At 32.5% G+C, this 13,009-nt stretch overlaps 1 protein-coding gene across 1 annotated transcript; it reads right to left on the bottom strand.

Annotated features, from left to right (window-relative positions):
• Nucleotides 1–438: 438 nt before the first annotated feature.
• On the bottom strand, nucleotides 439–2,187 carry LOC130675920 (uncharacterized). Its single transcript, XM_057481821.1, has 3 exons — nucleotides 1,097–2,187; nucleotides 900–1,026; nucleotides 439–807 (listed from the first exon to the last, which is right to left on the bottom strand). The coding sequence occupies exons 1-2, from the start codon at nucleotides 2,105–2,107 to the stop codon at nucleotides 967–969; spliced, it is 1,071 nt and encodes a 356-aa protein (XP_057337804.1). The 5' UTR covers nucleotides 2,108–2,187; the 3' UTR covers nucleotides 439–807; nucleotides 900–966.
• Between the last annotated feature and the right edge of the window lie 10,822 nt (nucleotides 2,188–13,009).

Below are 13,009 nucleotides of genomic sequence, written 5' to 3' on the forward strand. Positions count from 1 at the left end.
GACGAGTAGAGGCAGAGAAAGAAAGGGGGATGATGAGGAATTAGAAAAATGTATTTCAATTCGCGACGGGGTGCATTGAACGAGAGATGATCCAAGAAAAGTATCTTAAGGGGTATCCGTCATATCCTGATGTACGTCCACGGTATCTAATTCCCGAGTTCTTTGATATCGCGCTGCTTTACTCATCTTTTTTTATTTTTTCCTTTATAAGGATTATCGACAAAGAGAGAGATAAATATCACCGGATAATCTTTTGCCTCGATGTGTTACATGTCCGCGTACTTGAGTACGTGCCAACAAAAACTCTCATCGTTTTCTGTCAACCCTCCCCCAATCACTGCTCACCGTTCCGTTAAATTTCCTCTACACAATTTATTTTTATATCAAAAACAAAAAGTCCTTTTAATTATTCATTTTACTTTCCTCTATACAGAAAAATTACGAAATTATGACTCATGAAAAGCTGCTTGAGTTTGAAATTTAATAAAATCATTCAAAGAATCTTTTGGAAAAGTACTATATGTAATTATATTATTTACATAAAAGCCTTTTGTAGACTAGGTCAGGTAAAATTGTATCCGACTTTGCAAAAGACATAATATTCAACAAAGTGAATCTGATATTGTTTGAATTTATTGGAAAAAGAGTTTCCAGCCTTGTATACTGTCTTGTAAACTCGCTTGACCATTTTGCATTTCCGGGTTGTTGAACATTGGCTACGACAGGAGCTGGAGGAAATACAGTTGTCCTTTCTTGGGTTTTCAAAGGAAACCACAGCGTCAAACACACGAGTTACTCAAAGTCCATCTAATGATGTGGTCATACTTATTTTATACGACCCTCTCTTATATACAATTCGACAATACAATACATTCATATTTCAAAAATATATAACTTACACGGTATCACTGCAAGTAACCTCGTCTTTGCGACAAATTTTTTTATTTGCGTACAGAAGATTTTTCGCTAAAACTCTAATGAAGAGTCACTTTCTGTGTCACTGAACCATAAATCAAAATTAGTTTCCTGCGAAACGAAATTTGGTATTAATAACAAATTTATTTTTGATCATTATTAATTTTTTTTTTTCGTTTACTTGAGTTGCTAAGATTGTCCAGGACTTTCCTTTCAATTTCGCGTATGCGTAAGCTCTGTTTTCCCAGTTTATCAATTTTTTTGTTATATTTATTATTCTTTCATCTAGATTTTCATTCATGTCATCAGTATCAGAGGCTTCACTGTCAGAATTTTGATCATTTATAATTTTAGCGCCACTTTCAAAGGAATTTAAATTTTTGAAAATAATTTCCGCGGGAATCCACGGATTCAAAAATTTATTTTCTTGCTCCAACTTATTTTTGATGATATATTTTTCTGACATAACAACAGAATTTGAAATTTTTCTAGTGACGAAATTTTGGTCAATACAAATTTCAGTAGTTCCTGAATTTTTGGACCGGTCTATTGGGATTTTGAGCAGAGGGCGTATTTCTAGAGTCGAGTTCCAAAAAATTTTATGGTTTTCCAACGATATTTGAATGACGGTAAAACAATAACGTTGATTTGTATAATGAGATATTTGAGTCTGTTCCAATTTGTCTAGACGATGTTCAATTTCCTTTGGCTCTAGTTTTATTTTACTCAAGAGAGAGTAATAAATTTTTGAATCAACTTCGCGTAAATTAGTTTCGTCTGTTTGAGGAAAATGAGAAAAATTATAAATTATATCTTGAATTTTTTTTTCTGCACCTCTGTCTTCAGTGTAACGTTCAAAGGATAGAATATTATTATACTTTTGTAAATTTATTTGTCTATTACTTTCATATATATTCGTTACCGTATACTTTTTATTGACAGATTCAAAAAATATTTTTCCGTGGTAATAATAATATGTATTAAATATTTTAGTAACTAATTTTGGGTACCACTGTCTCACAATTTGAACACACGTCAAAAAATTAAAATTCGTTATTTTTTCCTGCAGTTTCTCTGAATTTTCCGAGTACTTTTCGACTTCATCTACACTCGATACTTGTTGGCTGATAAAAAAATTAAAAAATCTCCTTATTAAATTTGGCAGATAAAAACTGTAATTTTCACTCGACATGTGGAATTTTTTTTAATCGTAAATAAAAAAAATGTCATATTCATCCCGGGATTTAAAAGAGTTACAAAACTAATAACAAAAAGGTTATGAGGCTTTGAAATTAAAAAAAAAAAATACAGTGAAGGCAGCTACGAATGTACGAATATATTATGAGGGAATAGTTTGTTGATTAAATTAAAAGTTAGAAAATAAAACCACGTGCATAGTTAAATAGTACACTTATATATGTGTCGATGCAATAATGTGGGGAAGGACATAATAGATATATATAGACGCAAAGTTTCGCCATGCAGAATGGAATGTCTCATCACATAGCAACGCTAGTTAATTGAAGCATTTCATATCATAGTCACCTTTGAGCTTTCAACCCTTATCATAAACGCCACTTTCAATATGTCACTATCACCGAAACCTTAAATTATTTACTCATTACGTCTTCAAATAAAATTTCATTTATTTTTATATTTTTAATTGCAAACTAAAAAGTAATTAAATTTTGATATTTTTTTCTACAATTTACTTTTCATCAGAGGAAATAAATAGGGGAGGAGGGGGCAAAGTGGGCCCCTGGGGGTAAAGTACACAGAAAAAAAGAATTTCTGGGCGCAAGAATTTTTTTGTATTATAAATTGAACACAAAAATTTTCTTGGGACGAGAAAAAATTTATTGACTCAAAAAGTTTTTTCTTGCTCGGAGAAAATTAATTCTCGCCGTAAGAAAATTTCTGTTTTCAATTCATAATACAAAAAATTTTCCTGGGGCGAGTGAAAAATTCTTGTCCCAAGAAATCCTTTTTTTCTGTGTAAACCCCTTGAAGTTTTCAAAACTTTAAAAAATATGGGGGCAAAATGGGTCCCTCAAAATTTTGTATACGCTAATAAATTCGGACGAATAATAAATTTATCGAAATTTCTTATGTAATAAGGGCTAAAATAGACCAGAAAAACTGTTCATTAAATATAATTTATTAAGAAAGTTGGATAATAAAATTACGTTATAAAGTTATATCGCAGCAGATTATTAAAATGACTTATATATTATTAAAATACAATTGTTTTATAGTTATTTGCAAATATCACACGTGTAAAGAATAAAAAATATCAAATCCGAAATTTTTGGAAGGCCCACTTTGCCCCTAATTTTCGATTTTTCAATTTTAATGGACGCAGCATAATGAAGCGAAAATAAGTATCAAGGGTTTAAAAAGAAGTAAACACGTAAAAAAAATTAATGGTACTATAATTATTTTTTTTAAGGAGCCCACTTTGCCCCCCTCTCCCCTAAATAAATTTTATATCGCTGAAAAAAAATTTCAAATATTTATCTAGGTCACTTCTAGAAAAAAATTTCCAGAAAAATTTTTTTATTAAAATTTAGTATCAATAAAAAAATTTTTGAAATCATTTGTTGAAAAATAAAATTTTCCAGATTTTTTTTCAGACTTTCCCATGTTTAAAAAAAATTATCAGACATAAAAAAGTAGAAAACAAGTGTTAGAACTCATGCAACTTAGAAATATAATTTTCAAACTCATTAATTATCGATTAAAAAAATGTTGGGTATAAAATGTAATAATTATTAGGTCAAGGTTGCCAAGCTCTTAAGAATTCAAACAATTCGAGCGTGTTTAGTAAACCAAAACACACAACATACTCCCTCATGTAATATTTTAGGATTTATTTAAACGATAAGAAATGTATTTCTCACGAGCTCTTACCACTCGAATCAATTCCTTGAACATTCTGCGTGCTGTTATGATAAACGGCCTAGGAAACTAATAGCAGTAGCAGTTACAGTGCCAGAAGTACCAGTAGTTTGTCAGCAATTCCAGCTGACTAGAAAGCCTCCCCATTTTCACCCATCCTCACGCCCTTTCTACGCCTGCTTCACCATCACTTTCTCCGCCACCTACGATTTCAGGCAACTTGTTGCTTCCCTACTTTGCATTTACGAATATTATTTACTCAACCACGGTCACTTTTTTTAGTCATTAACACCCCAAGCCAATGCCGAATTTGAATTTTTTAAAATTCCCGCCGAAAAATTTAAAAAACCAAACAAATTTAGATAAATACTCACTGATTCTCGTTTAGATTTCGAGAAAATGGTAATAGAAAACAAAATGTGAAAACGTGAGTATGTAGTACGTGTCTATAATAATAAACATAATCTGTACAATAATTTTTTTTGACATATTTCGAATGAAGCGAAAGAAAAAAGGAAGAAATAAATAAATATATTAAATAAATGAGGCAAAGTGAGTTAGTAAGAGGACAATTATCCTCACGTTAGTGATGTGTGCCTTAGCGAATATGGGAAACGCGTGTCACTTATTTCACTGTTGTGTGCGTGATGATGATAAAATTATTAATGTAAATACCGGAGTGCATGCGGAGATCGAGTTCGATTAGTACAAGCTGACGCGACAATCTTACGACAATATTACGAGTGTGCTTTTATATCGTACTGAGATTTATAATTGCTCTGTGTACTATTCCTTATCGGGCGACTCATTGGCTCTATCGTTCCTCGAGTATCGAGGTCCTTTTTTCACACACTCCTTCTGTGTAAGGCTCTCACTTGGTCGCACATCCCTCGTATTTGCAAAGGGATCCGGGAAAAATCCACATAACTGCTTTATTTTATGAGTATGTGCTGCTTATACTGCAGTAATTGCTTTTAATTCAGAGTTTTCTTACTAATGAGAAGTCATTTACATGTGCGTTTTCACAAGTCGTCACGTTATTCTTGGATTCTTGGACTCTTTTATGTACTCAAAATATTTTTATTTTAATTTTTCATCATTTATTTTGTTTTTACATTCAATTATTTATGCCGCAATGATTAATTTTTTTTTTTACAGAAATTTATGCTAAATATTTTGAGTGAATTTTTCGTTAAAAATTTATATATTTACACTGTAAAAAATCACCGGGGTAAGTCCAAACGGTGTAGGTGTTAAAATTATCGGTGTTAAATTTACCCCCGAAAGCGGTGTGAAAATAACGCCGCCACCGGTGTAAATATTCTGTACCGGTGTTAAAATAACACCGCCAACGGTGTAAATATTCTAGACCGGTGTTAAAATAACGCCGCCGCCAGTGTAGATATTCTTTACTGGTGTTAAAATATTTTACTTTGTGAATATTTTTACTTACTCGAATACTATACTTGTTAATAAATGATATTTTTTATTAATTTTCATAAAGAACTGACATTTTTTGTGTTTTATAATCTTTAAAGTTAATACTCCAAGCGGACGCAATTTACCCCGCTTTTACACCGGCATTACTCCCCTTTTACACCGGTTTTACTCCGCTTTTACTCCGGTTACCCCGCTTTAACACCGGTATTTTTAACACCAGTGTATTACTCCTCCTACACCGGTGTAATTCCATTTTTACACCGGGCGGAGTTAAAACGAGTCCATTTTTAACACCGTTCTTTTTACAGTGTATAAATCTGTATATGTATAAAATAAATAATGTAAGTTTATGCCTCTGGGTACGCCATATGGATGAATGCTGCACGTGATTCGATAGTGCGAATCACCATAATCGTCCGATGAAAATACTCCCATGTGTCGGCATCGAGGGGTGATACATAAAGAGAATGACGGTGGGAACGCTGGTGCACTGTATATACTCTTTATTTCTCTTTACTCGGGTCATAATAGGGTGTGTTGATGAGTCCACTGATGCATTTTTATATACAAAGAGATTTTATTGTTCGTACCAAACATCCTCAATCAGATGCTCCAAGATTTTTTAATCGCTCTTGAACAGACCGTTTTTGAATTATTATGCATACACACACTAACATATTTTGACATTTACTTACACAGTCATATACTTTTGAAAAATTACTTACCCTTTAAAAGAGTTATTTTATAAAAACTACGTAAACTATTTTTTTTTTTTTTCATATTTAATTTTTTTTAATTATTCAAGATCGCAAAATGATTATTTATATTTAAGATAAATCGTGTTAATGACTACTAATGATTAGGCTGAAAAAATAGTCGACCTGAGCTCTACAGAATGATATCCAGGAGTAATAAAAGTAAGTGTATAGTTGGCAATTGAGATAACAGATCCAGCGGTATCAATTACAAAGGGTAAAGAGAAGTCAGCTGGGGGTAATCGGTGGCCCACATAACACTTAGCTACCACTTAAGTCACACTCGCTAATACTTTCAGTGGTTTTGTTGTAGCTGTAGTCGTAACTCTTTGATACCGCGGGTGCGCTGTGCCTTCTCGTACGTAAAATAACTAATTATTACGCCGCGTAATTGTTTGGCATTAAACCTACGCTATTTCTTCGCACAACTAATAACGTCTGCATGTGTGAGGGCGGACTAAATTATTCGCGCTTACACTTCTATTCTCACTCGCCACAATTACATTTCACTGGCATTATTACCGTCTTTTCTTATTATTATGTTATATTATATTCACTTACTTCTCTCTCTCTCGCGTTTTCTCCTCTATTATAATTTTTTTTTTATTCGTACTAGTGGAATATAAACAGATATTTATCGCCTTTATTTTAACTTTTTTTTTTCTCTAATAGCCGTCGATTACATGTCATAAACATGTCATTAACAATAATAGTTTTTTTTTTAGTATTAATTTAATTTTTTTTATAAAAACTTTTATTCAAATTCGTATTAATTCTTGATATTAAAAAAAAAATTCCGTTAAAATTTTCTGAGCAAAATTAGGGGAGATCGGGGCACTTTGGACCCCCCCTCCAACTTAAAAAAATTAATTCGCGGCTTAAATAGGCCGTCGTGCCTCAGATTTCCCTATAAATTTTCATAAATAAAATTTATTTTATAATTTTTTTGTATAGAGTACAGATTGTAAAATAATTTAGGGTAAGAGGGGGCAAAAGGGGGTACCCCCAAAATTTGATAAAAAAAAATTTTATATTTTAAATGGTTTTTAAACATTCCAAAATCACTTCTGTAAATATAATTAAGCGTTACTTTGAATTTTTTTTGGTAAACTTTTTCAAAAATCAAGTGTCAGTTGAAAAATATTAATGACGTTTGTTTTAAGATAAAAACCATTAAAAATTTTTTTTCTTCTTTTGTATCCAATAAACATGTAAAATATAATTTTTCTTCATGTAAATTACTTAAAAAAAAATTTCAACTTAATCAAATTCGTTTAAAATCCAGAAATTTTTTTTTTACCTTTTTTCGGGGGTACCCCACTTTGCCCGCAGAAATGAAAAATTTTTTTTTCAACGGTAACTGAAAATTTCTTCTATTTACTTTGAATATCATTAAAAAAAAAAATTTAGCGTATTTGAGTCCTCGAAAACTTGGTATTTCCTTAAGTACCCCCTTTTGTCCCTCCCTCCCCTCAATTCATCAAAATTTGGTAGTCGAATTTAACGGCAGTAAATTTAAAAAAATAAACAATATTACATTAGAATGATTTATCGAAAAACATAAAATCAGATTAAAAGAACATTGAAGACGAGATGATCGGGTGTGAAGAAGTGATTATTGAATTATCAGACAACTGGTCCACGGGGTGACATTAATATTGAGTGTGCATCAGCAGATACTTATATACATAACCACGTTTTGTACGGCGATACACAGAAGGAAATGCCACGAGTTTCATTGGTATCGTGAATAAATCGCACAGAAGGGATGTCGCGTACCCACGTGAAGAGATGAAAGCCGAATAAGAATGGATGGTGAAGAAGCGAGATGGGATGCAGTGAGATCCGTAGCCCTCGTGTAAACCAATTTGCACGCTATGAAGCCCGGCAATGACGATACGTCGTCAACCAGGAGATATTTCCCATAGGAATTGAACGAGGGCTACGGCTTTACGCCCCCTTACACCCTTGTACCGCTGATACAAAACTAAAGCAGCGACAGCAGTCTGAACGTTGATATAGAGCGTAACGGCACGTTCCCACAGGAGCGCCAGGACCATGGGAACCACGTGGAAAAACTCATACAAGACTTTGATGATGCTCTTGGCCCAGACAATGTGCATGGGACCAACACTTTTGATTAAAAACCGCTCCCTCTCTTTACCGATACTCATTAGGGTGTACCTTACATTATATGCGTTCAACTATTATTTTTAAACCACTCACCGCACTGTGTCGGAAGGTCTTTCAATTTACTTTCAACATTTTTTTCCATTGTACTTTTTTTTTTTAATATTAAAAAACAATAAGAAATATTTTTAATCCATTTTTTGATAAAAAATTATCAGTGATTTTTATTAAAAATGAAAAAATAAAATTTTACACAGTTAAAAATTTTGTGTATTTGTGTTAAAAAATTATTTGGTTAAATTTTTTGTGTTGATTTCTAACACAGAAATCTGTTAATTCAACACAAACCGTTTGTGTTATTTTACTCTAACAGATCTTTTATGTTAAATGATTAGAAAATCTAGAATGTAACACATTTCTGGTGTTATTCGAAAATTGATACAAAATTTGTGTTGTTTGACTAAACGTTCCCGCGCAATTCCTCATTACTATAACCAACCAAAGCGTTGTAGCAGCATTTTCTGCAGGGAAATTTGGATTATAATTTATTTACAATTAAATTTAGATAACATTCATATTTTTTTGACCCGGTTCAATTGTTCGCTAAATTGACATAAGTTCTACTAAGGGTAGATCAGTATACTTGAGTTGGTTAGGTTATGTGCTTATGTTTATTAGTTGATTTTAAGGGCATTCTCAGACAGTGCCCCCCACTTTTTAAAAATATGCAATGACTTTCAACTATCATAACCGTATTAAAATTTTATTAATCAATTAAAAATAAATTAAAATTTTAATTGAAAAAAGGACAACGTAGTCGTAATTTCGTTGCGATATAGAATTTAGGAAAAATTACTTACAATTGATATCAATTGGGAGTTAAACGAAATTTGTTGAATAAATTTTAGCCGCCAAAATTTAAAAATTCGAATTATAAAATTGACAGGACGATTTCACGGAAATTTATTTAACGAATTTTGTTTAACTTCTAATTGATATCAAGTGTAAATAATTTTTTTTAAAATCTATATATCGGCGAAATTACGACTACGTTGTCCTTTTTTCAATTAATGCTTTAATTTTTTTTTAATTAATTGATAAAAATTTGATACGCTTTTAACAGTTGAAAGTCATTCAAAATTTTTAAAAAGTGGGGGGCACTATCTTAGAATGGCCTTAACACGAAAAATGTGTTAAATTTACACAAATGTTCTGTTAAATGTACAAAAATTTTCTGTCAAAAGAACAGATTTTATGTGTTTAATTTTATTTAACACAAAATTTGTGTTAAAGATCAACACAAAAATTTGTGTAGATCGTTTGCAACACACGATGTGTTGAATTTAACAGAAAATTTCTGTGTAATACAATCGATTAATTAATGAATCCTTTTTGGGTTTTATAAAAATTCTCAAGGGTATGATTTTTAGTTGGTGGGATTTACTGTCCATAAGCTATTATATCTGAGAGGCTTCCAATCGCCGGTACAACCACCCGAGGGAGTACACAGGCTGCATGTATGTTGCACGATAGAGTCCACTACAACAGAATATAAGATAGGATAGGATAGGATTCAGGGTCTAGCTGACTGCGAACATTATGTTTACTGTATGGCACAATGTACTATCTGAACTAGACGCGTCGTATGCCACAATTCGCCTGCTTGCCATGGGAACGGTACGCGGTAGGCGGATTACAGACTACGGATATACGAGTTTTGTTGAACGCAATGTACTTATATTCGGGAACTACTACTATAAACTACTGCTACTACAATTACTACGACCACTGTACACAACGCTAGGAAATTGACGACCGGCCACGTGCATGACACGCGACTTGTTTCCACTACCTCATCGGCAATCGCTGCGGGATTCTTTTTCGTATAAGCTTTTGCTCCAACTTTACTATATGTCTACACACTTACGCACCATTCCACCCGTCCATTTATCCATTCGTAAACACACGTATATATAAAACATAGGGGAGGGTGGGGCAAAGCGGCCCCCATGGGGCAGAGCGGCCCCCCTGAAATTTTGACCAAAAAAAAAATTTTTTTTTTTTCGACTTATTACTATAAATCCGATATGTTTGCGCATTTTTACCCCTACGCATGACATTTGGGGCAAAATGGACAAGCCCAAAATTTTGAAAAAGTGATTTTTTCATATTTTTATCGTCAAATTAAAAAAAAATTGTTATAATTCCACATTTCTAGCCCTACGCATAACACCTGGGACAAAATGGACCAGCCGAAACTTCCGAAAAAATTATTTTTTCATATTTTTCGGCCGTTTCTCTATGTAAGAGGCAAATTTGGTCACTAAAAATTTATAAAAATTAAATTTTTTTTTTTAGTTGATAAATTTTTGAAATAAAGTAAAACTATAGAATTGATTTTTTTTTTTATTAAATAACAATTAGTAATTAAGGTAATCGAGAATGAACGATTTTTTACGCTTTAAAAAATGTTTTTCGAGTAATATAAAACCAAAAATAGTTGTCAAGAGGAAGAAATACATTCTTAATGATGAAAACAATTTAAAAAAAAAAAAAACGAAAAAAAAAAATTTTTTTATCACTTTTTGAAGGGGGGCCGCTCTGCCCCACAAAAAAAAAAAATTTTTTTTCAGAATTTTGGCAAAATGTCCATAAATTCGTTCGAAATAGGACAAAAGTAAAGTGATCTTATGGTTGAAAGCCACAAAAAATAATAATTGGCTTAGGGGGGCCGCTCTGCCCCACCCTCCCCTATATATGCTTTACTTATCTCTTCAACCCCTCGTCAATTTACTTTTTTTTACCGTCAAATTTTTTTTTTGTTTCGTATTGACGAAAATACCGTCGGTCTGAGTCATTCGTAAAATAAATTTTTGTGTAAATGATTTTTTTTATTGAATGAAAAAATTTTTTTTTTGAGTCTTGGATGAGATAAAAATTAATTTGTTGCTGAACAATAAAGTAAAGATGTCGAAAAAAAAAGTACACGTGCTTTTGTGCTTTTTTGTCGGGTAAAATCAACAGAAAACATCAAAGACGTCGTATGTGAGTGAAGAGGTTGACAGAGTGTGATGAAAAAAGAGCACGGTGTACACATTTGTGTGACCCTTTGTGTGTGGCGAGTTGTGTAATCTTACACATGGATTATTCTCGGAATCCGGGTTTTACTATCATTATTATTATTTATTTTTTTTTTATTTAATAAAAAAGTCAAGTGAAATTTAAAAAAAAAAACTATCATTTAAAACGGATGATTTTAAGTATAAAGTTAATCAACCGACACGTAAGCTTACAAAACGACCAAAAAGACTGTAGGTTCTCGTGTCCACTCTAGTTCGAATTACACGAACCGGAAGTTCCTACCGACTAAGTAAATAAAGCTCGACTGAATCGTTAATAAATTTAGCGACAAGACCGAAAGAGTTTTAAATATACTCAGGAGTTTTATTTGATAAAATTGTTTCCAAACACCTCAAAGCTTCTGCAACTCGAGGGTTAATTAAAAAAATCGATTCCTAATTTTTAAGTTGATTATCGAATGGAGCAGAGTAAAAATCTCGGAGTTGAATTTCGGTTGGGTTTTACTTTATTTAAAAATGTATTTTTGTGGAGGTAAGCAAATATTTATTGTTGTAAAATATTGCGTGGAGAATTATCGAAAAGTGTATAGTCGTATAAGGGCAATATCACGTATCGAAGGGTAGATAAGGTGAGACAGGAATGGGTGGTACCTGCGTTATTCTGAGTCACCGTTAATTTTTTTCTTTCAAAGGGTGCCAGCTTTTGCAACATTTCATCGAGGGGAACTGTATATATCGATCAAATAGCCATCTTGTTTACTCATAATGACTGCCACGAGCCTTCTTTTTAGTTATGCTGGAATTAAACAAGATACGGTCAATTCAACGACTCGTTCTACGAAATTTTGTTCTCATTTTAACCCTCGATTCATTTTTTAAAAGTACAAAAAAAAATACCTTGAAAATTTTCGGCAATAAATTTGGACACTGGAACGTCAGAGGCCAGAGGAGTCAAATTGCCAAGAAAAAATTTTTAGGTTTCATTATCGAAATTTATGAGTTTTCTGTCAGTTTTCCAAGCGTCGAAGCGAAAAAATTGAGAAAATCAAAATTTTTTTGGTCTAATTAAAAAAATCTAAACATATTTTCTCACACGATTTGCGATGAAAGAATTTTACGAGTAATAAAAAATGAATAAACTGAAAGGACCGTCTGATTGACTAACGTGTCAAGGACAGAATCCACCGTCCCCTCGATTATTTATCAAGACGAAGGGAAGATGCTGTAGTTGTTGGTATCTTACAAGAGAATAGGGACCACAAAGATCAAGTTCGAGTGAACTTGAATTATAGGGATATTACATTTCATATATAAAATTGCCGTTTACTTCTTAAACTTGACAGCCGTATTATTATAAACCTCATTACCTTATTTTTGAAAATAACATTTATATTTAATAATAATTCAAAAAATAGTAATTATTGTTATTTATCAGTGATTTAATTATCTTTGTAAAAATATAGTAAATGAAGGTGAAAAATATAAAAATGTAATTACTGTTTTTAATAAACAAAGAGACAAGTGTTATCAAGACTCGTCTTAAAACAAATCCCGACTTTCAGCGTTCCCATAAACGAATTAGTCCGCAGTATTAGCTTCGCTATTCAGATGCGAGCTCGGGGCATAACCCCTTCGCAGTTGGTATCGTGAATACAGTAATTAACGGGTGTACCTCGAATTACGGATGCCGCTTCGAGTCGAGAGCCGAGAGAGGTGACACCAGATACGGATGATCCAGTTCAACCAATAAGAGAAAAGGGCATTTATGTACTGCACACCAGCTCTTCCTCT

The sequence above is a fragment of the Microplitis mediator genome, chromosome 10, assembly GCF_029852145.1.
Source record: "Microplitis mediator isolate UGA2020A chromosome 10, iyMicMedi2.1, whole genome shotgun sequence".
Taxonomy (NCBI): domain Eukaryota; kingdom Metazoa; phylum Arthropoda; class Insecta; order Hymenoptera; family Braconidae; genus Microplitis; species Microplitis mediator.